Here is a 27321-nt window from a genome sequence, read left to right as displayed (position 1 = left end):
CCCCAACCATCCACTAGAATCTAAAGATGGGAACGGGAAGAGAACAAGGACTGGGGGACCCTGTGCCCGGGGCCGGGGGAGGGGGTCAACTAGGGGGACGGAGCTGGCGAGGCAGCCGGCAGCAGTGGTGGCTCACAAATACCCCCGCGGTAGGCGTTCCAGGGGCCCCAAACTTTCACCCACGCCCCAGGCTTACCTCTCGCCACGTACACCACCTTTTCTCGGAACATGCACCAATCCATGTGTTCTTTCCAGGCCGACTCCGCCGGGGGCCTCTGGGACCCCCACAGCTGCGCGATGTCACGCTTAGCTATCATATATCCCAGAGTCACCCACCGTGTCTGCGGAACCGAGTAGTCAGTTGGTTCCCACACATTCAGCAAGCATCTCCTCGCTTCAGGCAACAGCGCGACACGCGTAACCACTCGCAGGACCTCATGCACACCACGCCAGAATCGCTCCACCTTCGGGCATTCCCACAGAATATGCAAAAAAGTCGCCAAAGCACCACACCCACGCTTACACAGCCCATCCTCGGCATAGCCCATACGCAGAAGCCTTGGCCCCGTCATGTAAACCCGGTGGAGGATCTTTAGCTGGACGAAGCGAAGGCGGGCCGGTATGGCCACCTCCTTCGGAGAGGCCACCGCGGAAATCCAATCCTCGTCATCCAACTCCAGCCCATCGGCAACCCAGGCCTCGCGGAGGCCAGTCAGCAGGCCCGAGCGATCATTAATCAGTTTTTTGTATATGAGGGAGATCGTGCTGTCCGGAACATGGCCATCCAGCACTCTATCCTCCAGGGGGGATGACTCCGGAATGGAGGCGACGTCTGGGAAGACGGAGCTCAGTGCGTGGCGGACCTGCAAGTACCGAAAGTATTCACTGCCCTGCAGCTGAAACTCCGTCTGCAGCATCTCGAATGTTTTAAATCCCCCCCTCGTCCAGAGGTCCCCCACTGTACTGATGCCGATCGTGTCCCACTTCTCGAAGCCCTTCGAGGTCCACAGGGAGCCCAACCTCTCAGACGCATATAGCGGTGACGCCCGGGTCAAACGGTCCTTCCACCCCATAGCTGCGTTAGCCGCGTGCCATACTCGCACCATGACACGCGTGGGTCCCGTCAGGCGGGGGTCGGGCGCGCCAGAGTAGAGCGCTCGATTGTAGTCGCCACCAGGCAGGAGCATCTTGTCCATTTCAAATGCCGGGTTTAAGGCGGGCCCGTAAAGGCCATGATTAATTGCAGCTAGCTGGGAGGCCCAGTAATACCGTTTAATATCCGGGAGGGCAACCCCCCCGTCGTACCACGGGAGCGTCAACTTCGCCAGGGCAATACGCGGCCTCCCGTCCCAGAACAAGCGACGCTGTAGACTCTCCACCTCACGGAAGTAGCGCGCCGGGACCAAGTCCATAGTGTTCTGGAGAGCGTACAGGAAGCGTGGCAACGACATCATCTTAAACAATGCCGCCCGGCCGAGCGGCGAAAGCGGCAGGCGCCGCCAACGCGCGACGTCCTCCCTCAGGCGCTGGAGGGGGGGAAGCAAATTCCGCTCGTAGCGGGCCTCCGGGTCCAGAGTGATATAGATACCCAGGTACCGGAACCCCTGAGAGGCAATCTGGATCGGACAGTCCCGCGGGAGGACGGGAGCCTCCCCGGAAAGCACATACACACATGATTTAGCCCAGTTGATGACAAGGCCTGAGTTGCGGCCGAATGAGCGCAAAACATCAACCAGGACAATCAATGATTTACGCGGGGAGGCGAGGTACAAAAGGATATCGTCAGCGTATAGGGACACGCGGTCCTCATACTCGGGGGTCCAACGGAGACCACGGATGGAAGGGTGCCACCGCAGCCACTCCGCCAAGGGTTCCAAGGCCAGTGCAAACAGGAGAGGCGACAAGGGGCAACCCTGTCGCGTGCCTCGTCCCAGCGCGAATGGGGCCGAGACTCGTCCATTCACCACCACCTGCGCCAATGGGCCCGAATACAACAATTTGACCCAGCTGATGAATCCCGGTCCAAATCCAAATTTCGCCAGCATCGCCCAAATGTATGGCCACTCGAGTGTATCAAACGCCATGGTGGCGTCTAAGGACGCCAAGATGGTCGGCTCCCGCACAAACGGAACACGCGCGAGCACCCCGTGCAGGCGCCGCAGATTAAGGGCCGTGTTGCGATGGGGTATAAAGCCGGAGTGGTCCTGGTGGACCAGATCGCCCACCACGCCGACCAGCCGGTTGGCGAGCACCTTGGCGAGGATTTTGGGCTCCGCATTCAAGAGCGAGATAGGCCTATAGGATGTGACCCGTTCTCGGGGTCTCCCCTCCTTGTGGATCACTACGATTGTAGCCAGACGCTGGTCCGGCGGGAGGGAGCCCCGCGAGTGGGCCGCCAGGAACATCGCGCGAAGGTGGGGTGCCAGCACATCCGGTCGCAGCTTATACAGCTCGATAGGGATACCGTTTGGGCCCATGGCCTTGCCAGATGCGACCGAGCGTATTGCAAGGGCAATTTCATCCGAGGTGGGAGCAGCCTCCAACGACTCCCTGTCCTTCACCGATAGGGAGGGCAGCGCGATGTCCCGAAGCAGGGCATGGGAATCCTCCTCCGAGCAGGGAGAAACCGGGGAATACACCTCGCGGAAATAATCCGCGAAGCAGGAGACAATGTCTTCTGGCTCGGTGACACGTACACCATCCATTCTCTTGATCAGCGGGACCACACGATTCGCTCTCTCCTTTTTATCCAACCACGCAATCAATTTACCAGCCTTATCACCCACATCATACAGTCGCCCCTGTTGCTCTCTACTGAGGCCCCTGGCCGCCTCCGTGACGAGGGCCCTATAGGCCGCCTGCTTAAGGTGTAGAACATGTAGTGCGGCCTCCGTCACCCCACTCCCCAGGTCACCCTCTAGTTCAGTAATTTCGGCTTCCACCCGGGTCACCTCCTCCTGCTCGCGCCTCCGGGCATGTGAGATAAAGGAGAGGGCCTCCCCTCTAAGAACTGTCTTGAAGGCTTCCCACAGGGAGATAGCCGAAGGGACAGACCCCACATTCTCCTCAAAATACCGCTGCAAGGATTTAATCAAGTCGGCACGAATAGTGGGGTCGCGCAGGTACCATGCATTGATTGGAGCTACCCTGCCCTCCCCCCTCGGGAAGACATCAAAATGCAACAGGAGCGGGGAGTGATCTGAAATACCCCGCGCCAGATGGCGCACCTCTCCCACCCTCCCAGCATAGGCCGCAGGGACAAGGACATGATCAAGCCGCGAGAGGCTACCATGGGCACCCGAATGAAAGGTGTACTGCAGCTGCGTGGGATGTTTTAGTCGCCAGCAGTCTACCAATCCCAATGTATCTAAGAGGCCGGGCAGCCACGCCTGTGCACGGGGGAGGTCCCTAGGGGGGTAACGATCCATAGTCCCAGAAGCCACCGCATTGAAGTCTCCCCCAACCACCAGAAGCCCCCCCGGGAGGTCAAGGAGGAGGCGCCCCAGATCCGCAAAAGTGGTAGATTGTAACCCCGGTGGGACGTACACTGATACAAAAACAACTACTTTGCCCTCCATTCTCCCCACCAAGACCGTGTAACGTCCCCTCTCATCATGGCGCACCTCATCTATTTCCAGCGGGAGCGAGTTCTTAACCATGATGCCCACCCCCCGCGAGCCCGACGTGAAGCCCGAGTGGGCCACCAAGCGATAGCCCCGCCGATTCATGGCATGAAAGGAATTACCAATAAGGTGTGTCTCCTGCAGAAAGACCACATCTGGAGAAATTCGTTTCAGATACTGCAGGACCACACCTCGCTTAATCCTATCCCCCAGTCCATTAACGTTCCACGACAACAGAGTCAAATCCCTACCCCCCATCACATACAGAAGCCATCATTTGTCCCCCCAAGAGCACCTCAAAAACACCAACACAGTAAAGGGTTTGCCTTGCGGTAAAAACGAACAACACCCCACCCCAACCCACCCGTCCCAACAGAACTCCCCCCTCCCTGCACCCCTGCATGAGCCCAGACAGCCCCCCCAAAGTGCAGTGTGCCTGTCGCCCCATAGATGAAAAAAAACTAACTAGTCCCCCAGAGGAGGAGGGAAAGCCCCCAAGAGACCCCGCATGACCTCCACGGGAGGGGAAATACACGAGCAGTCAATGATAACAATAATATTGTCCTGAGCAAGGCCTACTATTTGTCCCTCAGTCCTGATCCGGCGGGCCCTCCCCACCAACCGCACCCCCCCCCCACCCCCCCGGCCCCGATCCCCGGGCAAAGTGTCCAACCAGTCCCCGGCCGCCTCGGGACGATCAAAAAAATGCGTGCGGCCATCCACCTCTACCCTCAGCTTAGCTGGAAAAAGCATTGCGTACTTAAGGTTCAGGTCCCGTAGACGACGTTTAACTCCGAGAAAACTCAGTCTCTGCTTTTGGACCGCCGGAGTAAAGTCAGGATAGAAATTGACGTCCATGTTGTCGAGTCTGACCGGTCCTTGTAGCCTAGAAGTCTGCAGGATAGCGTCCCTGTCTCGAAAATTGAAAATCCGGGCAATGAGAGGCCTCGGCGGGGCTCCGGCCTTAGGTCTTCCTCCGGGGACCCTGTGGGCACGTTCCACCGCAAAGAGTTTACTCAGCCCCCGGGGCTGGAGATGGGTGAGAATCAAGTCCTCCACAAACAGATCCGCAGCCTCCTCCTCTCGTCCCTCCGGCACCCCAATAATGCGGACATTGTTCCTCCGGGCCCGACCCTCGGCATCCTCCAGTCGACGATCCATCAGGGCGCTCGCCTGGCCAAGCCGGCGCACCTCCTTTTGGAGGGCCGCCACGTCCGTAGTGAGGCCCGAGGTAGTGTGGGCCAAAGAGTCGACCCGGTCATTCGTTTTGGACAAATCGGCCCTTACCAGGCCCACATCCACGAGGACCGAGTCTATCTTCTGCGCCAGAGTGTCAAAGCGCTGGTCCACCGAGGCCTTCATTTCGGCGATGGCGCCCATGACGTCTCGGAGGGTCAGATCCGCGGGCAGAGCAGGAGCATCAGTCGGGCCCGCAGGGGACGTACGCGGCGCCTCAGGAGATCCCTTCTGGAGGGTGTAGCGGTCCATGTTGTTGGACTGGTGGGCCGTGCCACGGCGGGTCGATTTCACCTTTGCCCGGTCGCCATCTTGCTTCGTGGACATGGTTGCAGTCCCCAAATCGTGCCAATCTCCTCGAAGGGGCCGACAAACCGGGCTCCGGGGGGGGGGGCGACCACAGGTCCGCAGGCCGGATCACAGACGGCGGGTCGGCCGGGCACCCGGGCAAGGCCACACCACCGCACACCGCCCCGCAACCCTACCTCGCCCGTCAGCAAGGAGGGCGCAAAAGCGAAAGTGAAAGTGCGGGGTACGCGAGTCGCCCAGCCTTGTCCGCCGCTGTTGTTCACTTTGTCTCCGGATCGCCCCACTACTCCAATCCGGGGGGCCGGCGTGGAGAGGGCCGCAAACCTCAATCGGTGCTCCCGCCGGTGTCCGAGGTCCGATTTGGAAACGGAAAACGGGTGTCACCTCAGCTCGGGCTCACAGACACAGTCCCCTCATCTAGGACAGGATATAGTCAGGATTAATGCAGGAGGTCGCGGAGGTCCTCGGGAGCCTCGCACCTACGCGGCCATCTTGGTTGCGCGCTAGGCTCCTCCCCCCTATTTTCTATTATTAACTTCAATGGGTTGATATTTTTGTGGATGAAATTTAGGACAAGATATTTATATCAGACGATAATCTTGTCGTATCCTTTTGAGATTTCAATGGGGAGAGCTGGCATTTCCTGGAGCTGCCCTGAAACTCTTGTACTGCTGAACCCCTACAATGACATTGCCCCTTGTTTATTAACCCTAGGCACTTCCTACTTATTGGATGCATCAATTGTTCTTGTTCTGAGCACATGGGTCTGACACCTAACTCAGTGCTTCTGAATGCATACTATTAAGGTCAATAATGCAGGAAGATGCACACTGTCGATCAGTAAGCCTGACAGGATGTGCACTTTGGGGCAGTATGGAACAGTATCTGTGGTCATAGACTAACCATTGGCAATGGAAGGGAGTACCTTGTCTTTGAGGGTGCCAAAGACACCTCTAGGCCTCACTGAAGGTCAGGTAGAGTCGCGGCTCCAGAGGGCCTTTAGGAACCATACAGCCACCTCCCTCCAGCAAAGATGGTACTTGAGGAGTTGCCAGATCTGTAGTGTCTATAGTGTCTACATAGAGGTTCAGAAGGAGCAGTTTTGGTAAGGGGTGAAGGTACCCTGTACGCATTTTCTGATAAAGTTCCCTCAGTCACCTGAAAATCACAACTCATTAGAATTGTTTATCAAATCTGGATAACTGGCAATTCATTCACTAGCATGTTCTGAGTTTAGACCTTGTTCACAACTCGAAAGCACCCTTGGTATGTCCCTGCAACATTGCAGTGACTCCTCTAAAATGATTATCGCAATAAACTGCACCTAAGTGTGCAGGAAATCATGTGACATCATTTTGCCCTTAATACCACACAAAAGTAAACTCTCGCTTGATGAGCTTCTAAACCAAAGGTCTTATCACTTTTTAATGCCATACTCCAATGTAAAAAAGAATCATTGAGATCCCCCCAAAATGCAAAGCTATATTCTCGCAATTATTCTATTATATTGGCAGTCCTGATCATATTTAATAAGTCAAATATTGCAATTATGTTTATTTATCCCTTTTAAAAATCTAATTGAAAACTTGATTGTAAACATCCTTTTGGCAGCCAGGTCTCCTCAAATGTCTAAAAGTATCCACAGCGTTATCCTTTATTGGAAGTATAGGTAGGGACTTGAAGGTTATTTCCACCCCTACGCACACACATGCTCTCACACCCCACACACAAACGCATACTCTCACACTTCTTCGCAGCCACAACATGAGTGACTAAGGACATTGCTGATGTTCTTTCAGAGAGTGGATCACTGCTACTGATTTCTTTCACTTGTTTCCCAGGAACATGATAAATGGTCCTCTTGGGCCGAGCCTGGCGCCCCATGAGTTCAATAAAGCCTCCAGTGCTTACTTTGAGCTGGTATTTTCCAGTGCTCACCACTGACACTTAATCATCAACACCAGTGCTTTTCATGAGCACCGGTTAAGGGCACATTCATTTACGGGGAGATTAAATGATTTGCCCAGAATCACAGGATGTTGAGCCGAGACTCAAACCTGGTTCCCCAGCCTTGAAGTCTGCATCTCTGATCATTTAGGCCACATCCTCCCCTCAGGCAAACTGCCGCCTGACGAGAGCCTCAACACATATTTTTTTACATTTAACCATTGGAAGCCGCCCTCCCTCTACCCCAGAGGGAGTAATGCCCTTCAATTTGAAGACCTGTGTCCTAGACCTTTCGTGCATGGAAGTTTGGCTTACAACACACCGAAGCAAATATTTGCAGTGGATTCATCCTTCTACGTTTCTCCATGATCAGCTATGCTGTTTCCCATACCTTATGCTCTTGTACTTAATAGCTTAAACATGTTGTGCATGATTACTGCAGGCATGCATAAAGGCTTGAACCTTAACATTGCTTTATACTTTCTTCAAAAGGTACCAGTGGAAGTTTGAAGAATTTGTAGAGGAAAATAGGAATCACGCATATTTTCTACCCATTGTAATTGCCAATGTGAACAGTTCTGGCGATTACAGGTGAGTTTCACTGGATAATATATAGAAGATAACAAATGTTCTGAAATTCACCTGTTGAGTTGTTAGTTGGTTTGACTTTTGGCAGTGGAAAGATGCGCCCATGCGCTATGCAACTGGGGACCACCGCATGAGATTGTTACCACATAAGCGTTTGACAAAAACAACAGATTTAGTCTGTAATTCGCATTTGTGTATGTCATACTAAAATGATCCCACCCCTGCCTACTACACACCACTGTACTCATGTCACTGTGTGCATCCAATCCACTCTGCTTGTTTTATTGGTGGATCATGCTGAGAATGGTTACTTTCTGGAATTCATCTTAGCTAAGCTTTACATCCCTGCAAACAAACTCTGAAAACACATAGTCATCTCAAGGTATTTTGATGCCATAGGCACAGCACACTATTTTCTCATTCCCTTTATTTATTCTTTTTATATGTTTGAATATTATGGCTACCAATTATTTATTATGCTTAATTCCTCCCGTCTACCTCTTCTGCTTTTGCTGCTGTCCCCGACACTTTTTCTGACACTTCTCTTGTCTCCTCCTTGATCTCTTTTCCTCACCCCTTTTTAATGTATCTGCTCTTTTCACTCGTGTCCTTTTGTAGGTTCCTCATCTCTCCAACAGTTTCTCTTGGTGTTTGTATCCTATCTTTATCCATTCTCTCTCCTTCTCCTGCTTGTACTTCCCTAACTACTCTCCTACCATCCCTCTGCCATATAGTCCATTTCTACCTTTTTTCTTTTCTCCGTCCATTTCTTCCATTCTCTCACCTTTCATCCTTTGTTCTTCCTTTACACCCCTTATTTGCCTTTCTCCTTTCTTTTGGCACTTATCCTCTCTCTATCACAGGGGTCTCAATCCTTTTTTAGGTCTCACCTGGCGAGATTTATTGTTAAGGAGGACTTTCAGAAGAGGGTTTGAAGCCCCGCCCCTCATTTCCATTGGCTGGCGTCACCGTTTATGCTAAATAGTAGCCTGCCATTGGAAATGAGGGTTTTGGGTTTACGCCCTTTCGCCTCCGATTCGGATTCGGTGGCCTGCTTTGCTGCTGTCGCAAAGCACTTTCTTATCTTTATGGGGCCATTTGTTTCTAATTAGAAACACATGGCCCCATAGAAACAAGAGATCCCCATGTTCCGGCTACAGTGCGGTCCTCTTTCACTTTCGGGACCGCGCTTGTTCTCCTAGTGGAATCGGACCTTCATGTGCAGCAAAGGCATTAGCAGCATTATTGTGGACGTGTGCACACTGCCTCCTGCTTACTAATGCTATTTTCTTTCCCTTTTACTCTGCGTGATGTCCGGCCATTATGATCGTGAGCATAGGACAGGCCGCGGGATGCTGGACTGGATGTGGCCGTCATCTTGTTTCTTTCTTTGTGAGCCACTCTCACTGCAGGCACGATGTGTTTTTTTTATTAACGGAGCATTGCGCTTTAATGCGCTTTACATTTTAAATGCAGTACTGGGCTGTACAGAGCCCTCATTGCTGTGCGTGCCCTACATGAACTGATATTAGTTTGTTGTGTAGTGTGCAGTACTGGGCTATACGGAGCCCTCATTGCTGTGCATGCGCTACATGAACGGATATAATAGGCTCTTGCTCTACAATGTCTGCTGGCTGTTTGTTTAGCAAATTCATACAGCGCAAACGGAACTCGAGAGTAGTAGAGACCTTTACAAGACACCCAGTTACATTACACAAGAGCACATTCACACAGGAACACATTGCCTTTAAGAAGACACAGGAGATTAACTAATTTGCCCCGAATCACACATTGGTAAGCCGACGCCGTGACTCGAACATCGTTCCCCAGGTTCCCGCTTAGCAGCTCTGGTCATTACGTCACATCCTTTTGCTTTAAGGACATTGCCTTACAAGACACCCAGTTACAATTACACAAGAGCACATTCACACAGGAAAACATTGCCTTTTAGAAGGCACGGGAGATTAACTAATTTGCCCAGAATCACACAGTGGTAAGCCAACCCCGTGACTCGAACAACACCAGCTTCCGCACGCGATCATCATGCGTGAATAATCAATCGCACGCAATCATCATGCGTGATTAATCAATTAATCTCCCCGTGGTCCCCCTGTTTACTAAAAACGGGGTGCTAGGGAACATTCACATGCGCTATAAGAAGGGACCACCCTGTTAAATCTGTTTTGTGTTCTATCTACTCGCCGTTTTTTGTTTATAATATTTGGCCTCTTTCTACTCTCCCATGTGCCCCCTTCGAGATCCTCCTCTCATTCCGCATTCTGCCAGCACCCTCCTACCCAATAGTCATCCACCACCACATCCAGCACCACAACCACGTCCACCACCACCACGTCCACCACCACATCCAACACCACCACCATGTCCACCACATCCACCACCACCACTTCCAACACCACCACCACCACATCCACCACCACCACCATGTCCACCACCACCACTTCCACCACATCCACCACCACATCCACCACCACCTCGACCACCACCACCATGTCCACCACCACCACGTCCACCACCACCACGTCCACCACCACCACGTCCACCACCACCACCATGTCCACCACCACCACGTCCACCACCACCATGTACACCACCACGTCCACCACCACATCCACCATCACGTCCAGCACCACCAGCACCACGTCCACCACCACCACGTCCAGCACCAGCATGTCCATCACGTCCACCACCACCACATCCTCCACCACCACGTCCACCATGTCCACCACCACCACGTCCACCACCCCATCCACGTCCACCACCCCCACCACGTCCACCACCACGTGCACCACCACGTCCACCACCACGTCCACCTCTACCACGTCCACCACATCCAACACCTCCACCTCCACATCCACCACCACCACGTCCACCATGTCCACCACCACCATGTCCACCACCACCACATCCACTACCACCATGTCCACCACCACGTCCACCATCACGTCCACCACCACCACATCCACCACCATGTCCACCACCATGTCCACCACCACCACCACATCCACCACCATGTCCACCACCACCACCATGTCCACCACCACCACCACGTCCACCACCAACACCACATCCACCACCACCACGTCCACCACCACCATGTCCACCACGTCCACCACCACCAAGTCCACCATGTCCACCACCACGTCCACCACCACCACCACAACCACCACCATGTCCACCACCACATCCACTTCCACCACCACCACGTCCACCACCACCACATCCACCACCACCACCACATCCACCACCACGTCCAACACCACCATGTCCACCACCACCACGTCCACCACTGCCACATCCACCACCACGTCCACTACCACGACCACCACCACGTCCACGACCACCACCATGTCCACCACCACCACGTCCACCACCACGTCCAACACCACCACCACACCCACCACCACATCCATCACCAGGTCCACCACCACCACGTCCACCACCACCACGTCCACCACCACCACATCCACCACCACATCCACCACCAGCACGTCCACCACCACCACCACGTTGAGGCTTTACAGAGCAGATTAAGGCTGTTTGGCCGTCACTAAAGATAGTCGCAGGTGCAGGTAGAAGGGATGTTTGGCAAGGATTTTAAGGGGAGAGGACAAGGGAGAGTTAGATGAATAAAACAGGCATTAAAAATGCAATAGGTCTCACCTTTCATTAAGTTAAAACCATTTGCTTTGCTATACAATACCATTAGCAAAGCAAATGGCTTTAACTTATTCAAAGGCGAGACCTATTGCATTTTCAGTGCTTGTTTTCAATAGGAGATACTTATGTTCAATGAAAATCATTTTGAGGTATTAGTATCATTGTGTTGTAATCGTGACCACATCAAACAAGATTACATTAGTGGCACACCACCCAAACCTTTTACAAATGATCAGGCCATAACATTCACATTTGGAATGCCTTTACATGGGTAATACATAACAGTCATAGCTGCAATGCCCCTGGCACCAAGGTAATAATATAAATAATATGTCTCCCCAACACCAAATGATTTATCACTCAAATATTAGCTTTAACTATATTGTCCAAATTCAAACACTTTTCTCAGAACATCACTATACGAGTTCTGAATCTACACTTATTTTCATCTTGAATCCGCACTTTTCATTTTCGATATACATATATTTATACTTCCAAGCTAAAGCTTCTACTTTAGTAGGCTGGGATGCGCACTGGTACTTACCGGTAGCTGGAGAGCTGCCAGTAGGTAATGAGCTACTCATTCCAGAAGTCTGCTCTATCCATTCCTCTATTCTTATGAGGCTCCTCTCACTATTACGCTTTCAGCTGTCCTCTTCATAACAGTCTTTACAGTGCAAGGTTTGCCATATCCAACAGTCAAATATGGCCTCTCCTACCCGCAATAAAACTTTTAACAACTATTCCTAGTTTTACAGTGGTTCTTCCCACTTCCTGCAGTTACAAATAGGAGCCATCCATAAAATATGTCATGTTTTTCTGTCTTTTGGTAGGGAAAGTTGCCTGTTATAAGTCTCATGCTGTCTCTTGTATCTTTGGCTGTCTCAGCAGCTTTGCGTTTGTGTGTCCAGACATTGGGTCGTTCACGGGTGGCTTTCCTTGCCTCCCCTCATGCCACCAAAGTCCTCCCTTCCCTTCGTGCCTGTGGCCTGGGTGTGTGAGCCTTGTTGCTGGCTTCAAGGCTAGGTGACCAGAGGTCCCAGGTTCAGGCCTGTGCTTGCCAACTACGGCAGAGTAGGAGCTTGGGGATGGGGCACACATTCCTCTGGGCCACAGTGGTAGCGTGTGTCACTGGAAGATCGAGCCAGGCTGCTTGGTCTGCAGACCACTTGCAATGTTAAATTTTGATATTGCTGCCACCTTACAAGGTTTCAGTAAACCACCTTAGTTGAGAACTGAGTAACCGAGGATACAGGAAGCGTTCCTTGAGTCCTGCCTGCATCAGCCATGTCAGTTTAACTAACACCCATTTATTCTAAGCTTCCTTTTGGAGCCTTCTCCCCGGAGCCCACAATTGGCAACGTAGACAATTTGTTGTTCTCTGCATTTCTTTTATTTTATTTCAACTAATGGGATTCTTTAACCATGCCTGGGGTCCTGCCTAAGCTCCTTTTATGTTCTTCATTGCAGATAGAATTTTGTCCTACCTGTATTCTGTCTGTATTATTTCTTTTTTTACAGAAGATTTGTGGGGCTCTTTCTGTTTACCTGTCTAGGACTGCTTTTTTCTGGTAGGTCGAGTCCCTTTGTGTCACCTTTGGTCTTGTTGGCCAGCATCACAGAATACATTTTACGGCCTTGGGTCAATGTACCCAGCTTCCTATTTCCCTGGCATGCTGGCATCTGGGTCTGCGGTCCCCGAGTTGATCCAGGGATCTTCCAAACGTGTGTATTTATTTCCTGTCACCTGTGAATCGTAGCACACCTTTTAGTGCAACTAAATGTTAAAATCAGTTGGGGACCTCATGAGGTGCTGTGGTCTATGTCATTTATGCCTTGGTTTTTTTGTGCAGTCTGTGGTTGGGTGGTATTTCTGCTTTGATAGATTAAGGCATTGTAACCAATGGGACAAGGAAGACTATCAAGGAGGTAAGGGCCCTATTACTTTCCAATAATCTTCCTTACTCTGAGTTCTAGTCTTCCTCATCACAATCTTTGCAACCCACCCTTACTGACCTTTTCGGTTCTATGCCAGAGGCAGATGGGATGTTTGCCAGCTCTAGACCTATTCTAAGGCTGGTTCCTGTCTGCAGCTCACAGTACAAGGAGGAGGCAAAGAAAATGGTCTAGGTAAGAGAGTCGTTTCTAGGGTTATAAGAGGTACATTATGTCTGTTAGATATACCAAACCCCATGTTTTCTCAACTTTCCCATTCTCATTTTCTTCTCTACTGATGATCTAATGATCCCTCTTGTTTGCCCACTCAGTCACTCTCTATATCCTCTCCCTTTTGTCTTGTTTCTCTCCTATTTCTCTCTAGGCGAAATTCCTTCCATTCTTCACCACGTTTTACCATCCTATCTCTATTTTCACCCCTAATTTGTCATTTTCTTTGTCCCTTGGACCCTACCACATTGCCGCTCACCTGAAGCGCACTGCTGCTGACTCAAACAGATGATTTACATGGCACACCCTTATATTGTGTGAACAGTTCCTCTACCAGAGGCAATAGTGTAGCAAGGATGTCACTGCTCCTGATGCAATCAAGGAAGATGTGCCCTCTGTCCTGTGGCTAGGAAGTAAAACACAGACCTAATTAGAATACAATGGGTCCAGGTGCCCCTGCACCTGCTGCACTAATAATGGCTGCATTCCTACCCAGCTGTTTTACCCAAGAGCTGTTGCCTGTGTTTTGCCTAACAGATCTCTGGATGGCTCAGCCCCTTATTTCATTCTTAAAAGCAAGCGAGCTCCAGCCTTGGTTCTCCCTGTTAATTTGCTGGACTGTTTAGCTCAGAGGTCTCCAAGCTTTCCTATGGTGAGAGCTACTTCTGATTACTGAAAAACACCAGAGCTGCTGCCTAGGGGTTCAATAAAGATAGCTAAAGGCCAAGTAACTTGAACTCCTCGCATGGAGTACCACAGTCTAATTTAATGGCAGACAAACTGTATTGCAAAGGATTTATCTGTTGGGTTCCCAAGGATCGGTTTTGTCCCTTTGGTCTTGTTTTCAAATCACCTCTAAGGGGGAGTGTCTCACTGGGGCTTGGGGTCTCATTGGCATGCAATACATAGGATGACACTGCTCTCATTTTGAGAGCTAAGATCCAAAACCCTTTGTTTACCTGGCTAATTGCTCGGTAGTCCGTTGATTGATGTCCACACCAAGCAAATCCGATAGTTCCTTTTAATATACCCTACACTTTTAACTAGGACCCTTAATTATAATACATCTTGCAAAGCACATGCAGACTGCATAGCTCTCCACAAATAAATATATCATTGCAGTCAACCCCACAGGGTATAGACAATGTAATGCATGAAGAGATTAATTTAAAAAGCTATCAGCTCGCAAAGGAAGAAAATACAGAGGGAAAGAAAGAAAAGAAGAAAGACAGAAAGGAAACAATGAAGAAAGGAATAAAAAGAAACAAGAAAGAAAGGGGAGAGAAACAGAGTAAAAGAAGAGTGAGAAAAAAGTTAACCATGCAAGGAAGAAAGACAGGAGGGAAAGAAAAGGGAAGAACAAAAGAGGAAGAGATACAAAAGCACAAAAAAGAAAAGAAGAGAGAATGGGAAGGGAAAAAGAAAGGGAGAAAGGTGGAGACAATAGGGAAAAAAGGAGATAGAAAAACGGTGAACTACAAAGAGGAAAACAGGAGAGGGAAACGGTGAGAGAAAAGCAAAGAAAGAAAGAGAGGAACACAATAAAAGAATGAACAGAAAAAAGAAGATAATGAATGGAAAAAACTGAAAGAGCTGAGAAAAGAGAAAGCTAAGCAGAACAAAAGAAAGGAGACAAAGAAGGAGGAAGCAATTAAACATAATGACTGAAAGGAGCAAAGAAGGTGGCTGGAAGACTGAAAGGGAAAGAAAAAGGATGACAAAAAGAAGGAAGCAGAGAAAGAGTGATTGACAGAAGCAGAAGAGAGAAATAAAGAAAAGTAAGGAGAGAAGAACGAATTAAGGATGCTAAAGCCAACTTCTAATCAAACAAAATTCTGAAAACAACACATTTTTCCCAAGCTTTGTTTTCAGTGATCAAGAGGCATCAAAATATTCCTCCTCAAGTGGAAACCAATAGATCCAATTCGAAATGCAATCAGATCGCTGATTTTTTTATTCATTAAATTGAAGACATTTAGAGGCTGATTTATATCTTGGCAGTATGGATTCTCCATTGCAACGGTGACTGAGTATATTTACTGCCAAGATACAGGTCCGCTCGCCCGATTAAATGTGGACTGAACTGAGTTTGTCTACATGGTGGTGGTGGTGACTTCTCAATCACTGCCATAGCCAAACTTCTCTGACAGCCTGAAGTAGTAAGGGTCGTCAGACAAATGGTTATATGTCCGCCCACTAAATTAGAATGGGAAGACATATAGCCATTCTTTTATTGCCCGTCACCGCCAGGCAAACACAGGTGATGGGGACAGTAAAAACAAATAGGTTCCCCCACCACCATGAGAGATGACTCCCTTGGTGAGGTGGGTATTTTCTTTTTAAGTTTCAAAAAGAAAATCCTGTTTCTGGATTTTCTTTTTGAAAAATAAAGTAGAACACTGTTTGTTGCAGGGCTCCGTCATCTAGCCGGAGCCCTGCAACAAACAGCGAAGAACATAGACAGGAACTGCCATGATGGCGGTTCCTGCTAATGCATTATAAATGACTGCCTGCTTGGCTGTCATTTATAAATGTGACAAGCAGTCCCTTCACCAGGGGGATGGACTAATTTACTACGGTCTCAGCTCTGATAGTACCCTAACACATATTTCTCTTCCTAAACTTCTACCTCTCTTAGATTATGAGTTTCTGTTTCTGCTGCATCAATACCGAGTTTTCAGCTCCCTGGCAGATCTTTTGTCTGCCAGCCTATACAAAGAATACCTACTGGCAGACCCAAGTTGCTAGAGCTATTGTGAACTCCTCTATAACAGATCGCTGAACTTTTAAAGAGGGCGTCGATCTTTCCCTTAATAAAAATAAAGTACTGGACTCCAAAGTATTGTCCAAGTATAGACCGGCCTCTCAATTACATTTCACCCGAAAAGTTCTCAAAAAGCGGTGTTCTATCAACTGTCCGGTTAAGTAATAGTCTTCTCATTATGGCACTGATGGGCTTCCAGGCAGATCACCGCAGAGTTTACCGTTGTACCAGTTTGGATGATCTGAGACTATTAGCCGATTCAGATACTACTACTGCTCTAGAATTCCTAGACTTAAACGCAGACTTTGACATCATTAGATGCTCGATTTTCCTCACCAGACTAGCAGAACTTGGTATTAGTTGTTCAGCCTTAGACTGGCTTATGGATTGTCTAACAAACAGATCTTTCTCATGGAGTTTAGCCCCATTTGAATCTTCTTCCAGGCTTTGCTCAGCTTGTGTTCCTCAGGACTCCATTCTTTCACCATTACTTTTCAACTTGTACCTGAATCCTCTCGCACACCTGATTGAAATTTTTGAACGTAAGTATTTTTCTCTTTGATGACACCCAAATAACTGCTAGCTTTAAAAATAAAGGACTCAAGTCCTCCTTAAATCTCTATAATTGTCTGGCTGACTTTGGACGAACTTCAACCATCTTAAGCTAAACAGTAGTAAAATACGATTGTGGGTCCTTCAAAACCAGCACCGCCTCTTCCAATCAATTTTTGGCCTCTCAGCATTGGCTCGCTCCACTCCACCCCCGTCCCCCATTCACCAATTCTGGCAGTTAAGAAATTTGGTGTGAAGATCAACGCCTCATTACCTTTATCTGAACAAGTAGTTACAGTGAAAAAAACTCATTTGTTCCAGCTATAGTACCTTAAACGAGTACTCCTGTTTACCCTTGCTCAGAAATTGCAATTTTGAATGATTATATTTCATCACAGTACTGTAATGATATGTACTTGGCACTACCTGCATTACGCATTAACTGATTACAATTTTTGCTTTTTGACTGACTAGTAATGCTCAACACACCTTTCACATTTCTCCAATCTTGACTTGACTGCATGGGTAGTTAGTGAAAGAAATAATTATGTTCAAATCTTTATGCATGGTCCACAAAGCAATCAATTCAACCAACAGTTCTCCTCTTAGGTCCTGTTTTATGCAGTATCTTTCTAGTGGCACCTTGAGGTCAGTTTCTCACTGTAATTTATTAGTTTCTGGTGTTTAACAATCAATCAATCAGGGGTTTGTAAAGCGTGCTACTCACCCATGATGGTCTCAAGTTACTGAGGGGGGGAGGAGCAGCTCCGGATCAGTCGAAGAGCCAGGTCTTGAGGGACTTCCTGAAGGTGTGTAGAGTGGGGGAGCGTCTGATGTTGACTGGGAGCTCATTCCAGGTCTTTGCTGCGACGTCCGAGAAGGCTCTTCTGCTTGCTCTGGTTCTGCAGATGCATGGGGTCTCTGCCAGGGCAAGGTCGTCGGAGCGGAGGTTCCTTTTGGGTACGTGGAAGGAGACACTTAGGTTGAGGTATTTGGGTCCAATGTTGTGGAGGGATTTGAAGGCGTGGGTGAGTAGCTTGAAGGTCACTCTCATCTCGATGGGGAGCCAGTGGAAGTCTCATAGGTGCTTGGTCATGGGCTTGTGTCGTGGGGGTCCGAGGACGAGTCTGTCTGTGGTGTTCTATATGGTTTGGAGCTTGTGTAAAAGGGTTTTGTTGATTCAGGCGTAGAGGGAGGTGCCGTAGTCCAATCTGCTAGGTATGAGTGCGTGTGTGACGATTTTTCTGCATTCGAGGGAATCCACTTGAAAGTCTTTCAGAAGATGCGGAGGGAGTTGAAACAGGTGGAGGTGACAGCGTTGATCTGGCGGGTCAAGGAGAGGGAGGAGTCTAGGATGATGCCGAGGTTCCAGGCGTGGTCCGTCGGGGTGGGTGGGTTTCCAAGGGCAGGGGGCTGCCAGGAGCTGTCCCATGCAGTGGGGGAAGGGTCTGAGGACGAGGACCTCTGTCTTCTTCGAGTTCAGTTTTAGGCAGCTGTTGCTCATCCAGGCTACGACATCTTTCATTCCTTCTTGGAAGCTGAGTCTGGTGTCTTTGGGGTTCTTCGTGAGAGAGAGGATGAGCTGCGTGTCTGCGTAGGATACTATGCTGAGCCCATACTGTCTGACGATGGCGGCGAGGGAGGCCATGTAGATGTTGAAGAGCGTGAGGCTGAGCGAGGATCCTTGGGGTACTCCGCAGTTGATCTCAGTAGGCTCGGAGAGGAAGGGAGGGAGTCTGATCCTTTGGGTTCTGCCGGAGAGGAAGGAGCGGATCCAGTCGAGGGCGTTTCCCTGTATACCGGCGTCGTGGAGTCTGGCTGCAAGAGTCCGGTGGGAGACGGTGTTGAAGGCTGTGGAGATGTCTAGTAGGATGAGGGCCGCAGTGTGGCCCCGGTCGAGTAGCATGCCGATGTCATCGGTGGCGGCAAGGAGGGCGGTCTCGGTGCTGTGGTTGCTGCGAAATCCGGACTGGGAGGGGTCGAGGATGGCGTTCTCTTTGATGAAGGTGGTCAGTTGGGTGTTGATGAATCTCTTTGTGACTTTGGCTACGAAGGGAAGGAGAGAGATGGGCCGGTAGTTTTTCAGGTCTGTCCAGTCGGCCGAGGGTTTTCTTAAGGCGGGGCTTGACCTCTGCCTACTTCCAGTTGTCAGGGAAGATGCCAAAATCGAGGGAGGGGTTGATGGTCCGGCCTAGTTCGGGTTCTATGGCGGCGGCGGTTCTGTGGTAGATGTGAGGTGGGCAGGAGTCTGTGGGGGCTCCCGAGTGGGTGTTCTTCATGTTCATGATGGTGTCTTCAGTGGTGGCCGGTTTCCAGGTGGTGAAGCTCGGTTGGTTGCCGGTGGTGGGGAGGGGTGCGGTGTCCGGAGTCTGTTCGCTGAAGTTGTTGTAGAGGGCCTTGATTTTCAGGTGGAACTAGGAGCTGAGCTTGTCAGTAATTGAAACGTGAGTCCATACTTGGCCTGGTTTTAACGCCAAGATACCCCAGGAGGGTGACAGATGCACTCTACAAGGAAACAAGAAAATAAACATGTGTGAACAGAGAGAAAAGAAAAAGAGTACAGGGAGAAAAATAGAAGAAAGAGTAAGAAGGAGATATAAAGGAGGAGAGAGTAAATGAAGAAAAGACACAAGAAGAGAAAGCATGAAGATAAAAAAGATAGAGCAGATGAAAAAAGCAAAGAGAAATAAAAAGGCAAAACAAAGAAAGAACCAAGGAAGTAGAGTAAGAAAGAAGAGTAGCAAGAGATAGAGAGAGAAAAAAGAGAGAACAAGAAAGAGAAAGCAAGAAAGGGGTAGATAATTAAATGGAGATGGAATGAGAGATAAGAAGGAAAATAAAATAAGAAAAAATGAAAGAGAAAGCCGGGGAAAGAAGGAGAGAGAGAAAAAGAAATGAAGTGGTTGAGAAATATAGAACGAACAAGAATTAAAGATTTTTTGAGAAGAGGGTATGCTGCAGGGTCCTGCCCTGTTAGGTGTGCACCTCTGAAAAACAATGTTTAAATGCTGCCTTCACAAATTGTAAGCTGCATATTATCAAACCTACTGGCAGGCAATTATGCGTGAGTTGCACAGAGGCAGCCTTATCTAGCCACCGCTGCATACAGTGGGCACCCTTCAGCCTTTGGCTCTTTTGCAGTGGGACAATCGTTTTCTGATAACATGCCTAGAAAGAAATACACTTCAGGAGAATGGCTAGTTGGCTAATACTTTACTGTCCCGATGTTTTTTTCTTTCCATTCCTGATCTTTTTTATTTTTTCTATTCAACCTTGTATTTTAAATCATGTCTTTAAGTTATAGTAATTCTAAGCATTTGGTACGTTTTCCTATTGCAAATGTGAATCGTATTTTCTGTAACGTCCATTAAAACTTAGGAGTTTTTATATCTATTCTAAGCAAACCTGCGTGGTGGGACGCACCTGTACTTTTCTATTAAAATTATAAACAGTTTTAATGTGTTTTTTAATTTGTTTTTTTTATTGCATGCCTATGGTCACAACCTTTAGGCAGCACTTTTTTCCTTTCATTTTTGTTTCTTATGCGTCTCATAAACGATTATTGTTCATCTACCCAGCTTGTCAAGGCCAGACCTAATGGCTTCGCCAATGATGTTCAAATGTGTGCACACAACCAACTCACTTGCATCGTGTCTGATGTAATAAATACTACTTACTAATGAAAATACAATTTTAGGTCGATATACCCCAGTGACGTGCTGGAGCTATAAACTATCTACGTCATGCTTGCTTAAAGCCAGTCACTATTGACCTAAATTCACCAAACCCCGTCTACTCACACTTCTTTTTGTTAACTTGATGGAACACTCATGCGTTAGTACACGTTGCTTCGGATGTTGTTTTCCATTTCTCTCTATCCCTGGATAAGCAAGCATTATTAAGAAAGTAGGCACCATTTATTGCTCTGTTTCCTGTTTTGTGTATACTGAAGAGCTTCTGGAAAACTCGATCTTCCAGAACACCAAAGTCTGGTATTATAAAATGATGAATGAAGTCCTAGAACGTTCCTCTCTGGGGGTGACAATTAAATTTTTTATGAATTTGACTTATACAATATTATTTTTATTTCGGAAAAAAAATGTAGTTGGCTGTGGTGGTTTTTTGTTAATCTGAATTTTTGCAATTACACTCTTACTAGAACACAGCTTCTCTAAATCTTGTACCTTTAGTATTTACCACATATTATCAGTTTTCTCAAAATACTGCACATGGTAACTACCATCGAAAGTCATAGTATTTAAGCTAAGACTGATTAAAATGTAATTTATTGAACAGTCATATTTTCTATCCCTGTATTTCTGACATGAACTGTTTCTTGAAATTCCAGAGACTATATCAGAAGTCTTGAACGCCGCCCCCTTGGAGATGAAGTCAAGTGGAGTGTTTGGGACATATTGAGCGACATTGAGAGGATTGGATTTGAGGCACTCCTTCAAGACTTGTATCTAGAATTAGAGGTGCATAAACTTAGTGATTTGTTCTTAACACAAACGTTACAACTGTAATGATGTGTGCCAGTTTGTCACCATTACCCCATGCTCCCACAGATGCTCCATGGACAGGAGGCATAGCTTTTCAAGTGCCTTTATCAATCCCAAAAGCCAACATATCCCTATTTTAATTCAGTGGTCCACCGTTTCTGTTATGATGCCCTCAATTTCTCAAAAATCTGGAGAGCTCGAACCTGACAATGTTTCGACCTCTACCATACACACTTCACACACAATTAATTCAACACCTCTTCATCGGGTACTGTGGGGACACACTGGTCTGTTCACCCTGCTTATTAGGTCTCACCTGACCCAGCGCATGCACTGGTCTTGCGAGAGTTATTGAGAGGGCTCCAAAAAGTGCTACCAGGCCAGCCTAGAGCTACAGTGCATGTGCGCGGGCGCGCGCGCTGCGCTTTACCGCGATTACTTTCACATATGCGGCCGCACGGCCGCATTGATGTTTGATCGTGATCGCGATCACTTTCGCGGCCGCACAGCCGCTTTGCATAGCCAATAGGTCTCGCTTTTGGGACCTTATTAGTATTTAGTTATGCAACTTTTGCATGGCTAAACACTTATAAGGTCCCAAAGGTGAGACCTATTGGCTATGCCAATGCTTGTTATATGAAGACATTTAGAACAATATATAGATGACAGTGATCAGTTTGTGAACCAGATTGCAGGCCATTTGAATTTATTTGCAAACACCTGAAACTACCATTTGTGTCTGACCTGTTATAGTAATAAAAAGCACTTAGATGTGGCATCTCTTGTTAGCTCTGGCAATTGTTAGCTCTGGCAATTGCAGGAGCTCGTGCCATCAATTCTTCCCAAAAATACAAAATGAAATCTATATAGAGATAGGTCTTTGGATCAGCCCTTTTCAGCCATTTGCTGTACTGCTTTTGCATTGTATGGGTGTCAGTCAAGCCCACACATGTCCGGGTTATCTACATAGCACAATTGCCTTACCTTTACTGCTTTGGTGAGAAGTACAAAGTAATTCCTTACTGTAGCACCTGGGGCATGTCTGTTGCTCTTCCCACCAGACCTTCTTTTCATTTACAGAGCCCAGTCACTTCTCTTCTGCTGGTTCGACCCGATCACTCTTGCCATTACCTCAACAGTTCCCAGGTCAGGCTGGTCGTGAAACCATCAGAGTACCTGTATGCTCCCATACACACAGCAGGACAGCGTGCAAGCTTAGAACGGAATATAGCCATGGAGGCTGATTCACCAGCTTAACAGTCGTGGCCGGCATGACTTGCGGGTGGGGGGGTAGGTGGGAGAGTTGCGGGGGTTTTGCACTGGGATGAATTTAAAAAAATGTAAAAATGTACCTTACCGGGTCCCGCACCGCCTCCGCTCCTGCCCGGGTCCTGCGTTTTCATGCTGCTTTCCTGCTCTCTTGCCTCCGACAGGAACAGGAAGAAGGCAGCCTCCCTCCCCTCCCCTAAGCCAAACACAATGCTGCAATGGCAGTGTTGTGATTGGTGTGGACGGCGCCCGGCCGGGTGCCTATGGGGAGGCCTTTTTCTCTATGTAGGCTGCATGCAGCCTACATAGAGAAAATCCAGAGTGCGCTGAGTGGTTTAGTCGGCCCCAGTGGGTCGACCAAACAGTCAGGACCCACAGCATTGGGCAAGCCACTCCTCCCCGACCCGCTCACCCGCCCACCCCCAACCAGACATACCCTTCTGCTTTCTCGTAGTGCGAGAAGCAGAAACATAAAATGGTATTTAAAATACCATTTTATGTTTCTGCTTCTTGCACTGCGAGAAAGGAGTGAGGCGACGCTCTTCCGCCCTATGGAGGAGCCGCCCCTGCAGCTTAATAGTTATGTAGGATTGTCTCTTTACATCACAAATGTTTTTAAATACCTTGCCATGAATGAAGATTATACACACTACAAATAGCTGCTATATTACCTTCATAAGGTTGGTATTCTGGCAGTCTAACATGTCTTTCTACCTTCTACCTTCTTCATTTGAAACAGTTTGCACTCGCTCTCAGCTTCATGCCATCCCAAGCTCTAGCACAAGGGTGGCTTGGAGTGGGTAACGGCCTTTACAACAAGGACTGAGCCACACGTGCCATTTCCCCTCAAGCTGAACCACACTTGCCTTAACCACGCATATGCCTTAACCAGTCATATATGTGCTTAAGGCAGTGCGCGGTCTAGATACACGGATGGGTAGGCACAGGAAGTGGTAGGACTGGCAGAGGAAGATTCGGGATGCGGTCTGGTAAGTGGGACTGGGGCCGGGTTTTGGGGGATAGTTTTTACAGCTCATGGGGGTTCGGGTTGTTTTTAAGACACTGGCAGGGTTTTAGGGTTAAGGGCAGGGGGTCGGGGTAGAGTTCAGGGTTGGGGTCAGTTTTTAGGGCTCAGGGTGGGGGGGCTGGGGTCTGGGAAGTTTTTAGGGTGTGGGGGTCGAGTTTTAGGGCTCAGGTCAGGGCGTGGGAAGAGGCAGGTTTCAGGGCTGGGGTCAGTTTTAGGGCTCAAGGGCGGGTCTGGGGATGGGGTAGTTGTAAGTACTTGGGGCTGGATTTTAGGGCTCAGGGCAGGGGGCTGAGGAGTTATCTTTACCACACATATCCCTTCACCAATCATGCCTTTACCACGAAATTGCGTGGTAAAGAAATGCGTTGTTAGGACGCATTTGTTGTGGGACTGCATTGCAAAGGCATAGGTGGTTTAGCCATGCATGCTTCTGTCATACAACCGTTTGGAGTGTATGGGCCCTTCTGCGAAGGGAAGAGCTGTAGTTGCTGGGATATTGAGAGCTAAATGAGCTGGACAGAGTCGTGTCCCGCACATTCAGTATTTAATGCCCAAGGATACCCTACTCTTCTCAATTGATGGCTTCCTTGATGCTCCCATCAGACTCCTGAATTTATATTTTGAGTCCCCGGGAACTTCCTCGTCTCTGCAACCAAACAAAAGGTGTATACTCCGTCTCGACAAGCAAGACCCACCATTACCATGTATAACTGAGGAAGTTCACTAAACTTGATACAGCAGGCAGACTTAGGAGCGTGTCATCAGGCAATGCTTGGGGTAGACATTTTGAGAGCCAGCCAGATATTTTGTACTTCCTCATGGGAATTTTTGGGCGCTTAATACATCTGTGTTTAACCTCAGGAACAAACAAAAAAGTGGTGGAAGGAAAACTTAAATTAATCTCTGTCACTGGCGATTAATCAGACCACATTTCATTCTATTGTTTTTCACCCACTGTGCTATTCTAGATAGAGACTAATCATGTGCAAATCAGTCTTGGTCCTGCTTCATTAGGATCGGAATTTCCCGAACTGCCAGGTGAGGCCCCTTTAGATGGAAACCCAGACTAGATTCAGTTCACTTAGGCCTTGTCAAGAGGTATAACTTGAGTCATATGACACAGTGATCAAGAGACCATGGTCTGGACATACCTGTTGCACTTAAGACATCAACTGAAGCAAACGACAAGGTGATGGAATTAATGCTTGATTTATTCTCAGCCACTAGTGATCCCTTGGCTTGCATTCCAGTCCAGAATTTTTACACCCACTGCGCAATTCTAGGCAGAGACCAGCCGTATGTAAAATCAGTCTTTGTTCTGCTCCAGTAGGAATGGTCCACCCTGAACTGCCAACCTGGTCCTCTCCAGATGGGAGGACAAGCAACCCCAGACTGGTTTTGGCCTACTTGGTCCTCGTCTAGGGTTGCGACCTGTTTTTTTTTTTACCGGCATTGCCAGCATTTTCATGTACCAACCAGTAGAAAAAGTCGAAAAATCAATTAAAGCAGGTAATTTTTCCTCTTTTGAAATACATAATTTAAACAGTAAATCTAATAAAATCTTTCTATAAAACATGCTCTTTGGCTGTCATAATGATCCCTGACTTACAATTAAAGTAAACATAGAAAGGCCACATTAACAATGAGTACCAGACTATTTTTATAAAGTTCTATTTAAGTATTATGTCTGGTTCTTGGCAGAATCTTAAAATGTGAATAAATGGCCGGTATTTTTGTCTAGGAAAGGTAGCAATCCTAACCTCGTCTGTGAGGCTTAGTTTGACTCCTGTGGCACACATAGCACAGAATCCATGTCTGGGCAAGCACTTCACTCTTAGGGTGTCAACTGGAGCAAACAACAAAGTGATCGAAGGAAAGCTCAAATTAACCTCAGCCACTGACGACCACTCAGAGATAAGTCCCAGTCCATCATGGTTTGCCCTGTGTGCCATTCTAGACCAAGACCGGGCATATGAAAATCAGTTTTGGTCCTACTCCATGAGGAACAGTCCAGACTGAACTTCCAGGCTGGGTCCTCTTCAGATGGGAATGCAAACAACCCCAGACTGGTTTCAGACTACTTTAGCCTCTCCAGTGAAGTATAGCTTGAACCCTGTGGCACAGTGAGCATCTGTTAAATCTGGCCATACCTGTCACACTTGGGGTATCAATTGGCTCAAACAATAATGTGATGGAAGGAATGCTTGGTTTATTTTGAGCCACTGATGGCCGCTTGGGCCACATTCCAGTCCATCAGTTTTCGTGCGACCTCTGTATTAATAGTTAAGGTGGGAGCAGCGGAGACGTAGTGGTGGGCATCTTCACTTCATTGGTATCTTTAGTGAGGGCCACACGGAGATGTCACGTGAAGGCTAGCCCTTTCAAGCTCTGAATCTGAGTCATTTTTTATTTCATGATAAGGCATCCGTCCTTAGATCAGTAAGATCCATAATGCCCGACTCTTCTGTTTTTTAGAGTGAAAATACAGGCATTGTGAAACCCCTCGGTCCTGCAAGCCAGACATAATGGCTTTACCACTGCTTGTTTTTTCCTCTCTGCAACATTATTTACAACGTTTGATTTATTTTTTAAATCAAGAAAACAACGTATTTTTTCCTTGCTAATAAACTTGATTACACCCCTAATAGAGGCCTGTTCTGGGGGACAATCATTCTTCTCTGATGAACTGATGTTATGGAATTGTGTCGACCATCATCTGACCGAGTAAGGCACCCATGGTCACAACAAACATGAATCCCCCCCTCCCCCGGGAGGGAGCTATATAAAAGTGCTTCCTGTTCTTGATTGTACTGACTGTGCCTCCAATACGCTTTCTTTAAGCTCTTCCTGTATGACGGAGACATGGTTTGATATACAATACTACAGTTTCAAACATGTGGGATGCAAAAGACACTAAACGCAGCGGCAAGCCCGCTGGTAAGTCTGCAGGAGGGCGAAACCACTTTGAGCATCTGCTGAAACACTGCCCAGTCTTCCAAATAAAGCCTGGATTAGATTTAGAGCACAGTCTGTGATATTCAAAGCTGTCTATAAACAGCCCTGCCTGCGTCTTCAGAGTTAACGTGGCCCATTCCGTCCGACTGTAAGACGACACGGGGCAGTGAGGTCTGCTCGGGCGCGCGACGCCAGCCCGGGTATCATGTCTCCTACCCCTGTCAGGGACCGCCACGGGCGGCCAAGTGCCTAGATACGCCACTGTGTGTGCACCAGTACACCACGGCATCACATGTGGGAACTGCAAAGATCTGGAGGCTTCTGTGTTTAGCGAAAGCTTCCTTGTTCTGATAGGCTCAATAGTCATTCTTGTTCCACCGTACATTTGATCAATTAGGACAGACCCAGAATCCATTCTCACTCACTCACATATTCTCTCCTGTGCCTACTCTCACAATCTTTACAGCTCTTATTTTACATATATTTTTATAGAAACAAAACAGGAAAACGCACAATTGTTTTTGACCGTTCTTAAATGTTGGTGTGGGTGAAATTGCGAAATTATTTTTTCATAAAATGTAATGAAATGTGATGGCAGTCCCTTGAAATGTCTAGAAATTTCACAAAATGTACTTACCGATATCTTGCGGGCTTACCTCGTATTCAAAATTCACATGACATTCTGGCCGGAGGAAATTATGGCCA

General features: G+C 48.2%; 1 protein-coding gene across 2 annotated transcripts in view; it reads left to right on the top strand.

Moving 5' to 3' along the window:
* LOC146798948 (tumor necrosis factor alpha-induced protein 2-like) overlaps positions 1 to 27321 on the top strand; it is a 204617-nt gene that overhangs the window by 152333 nt on the left and 24963 nt on the right. For both annotated transcript variants that reach the window (XM_085626313.1, XM_085626312.1), the window contains exons 7-8: positions 7608 to 7706; positions 21212 to 21341. In XM_085626313.1, coding sequence (XP_085482439.1) covers positions 7608 to 7706; positions 21212 to 21341 — 229 coding nt within the window. The remainder of the gene's footprint in view (positions 1 to 7607; positions 7707 to 21211; positions 21342 to 27321) is intronic.

Source organism: Triturus cristatus, chromosome 9 (assembly GCF_964204655.1).
Source record: "Triturus cristatus chromosome 9, aTriCri1.1, whole genome shotgun sequence".
Lineage (NCBI taxonomy): Eukaryota > Metazoa > Chordata > Amphibia > Caudata > Salamandridae > Triturus > Triturus cristatus.
The sequence above is the reverse complement of the archived record's forward strand: the minus strand, read 5'-3'. Positions and strand labels throughout refer to the sequence as shown.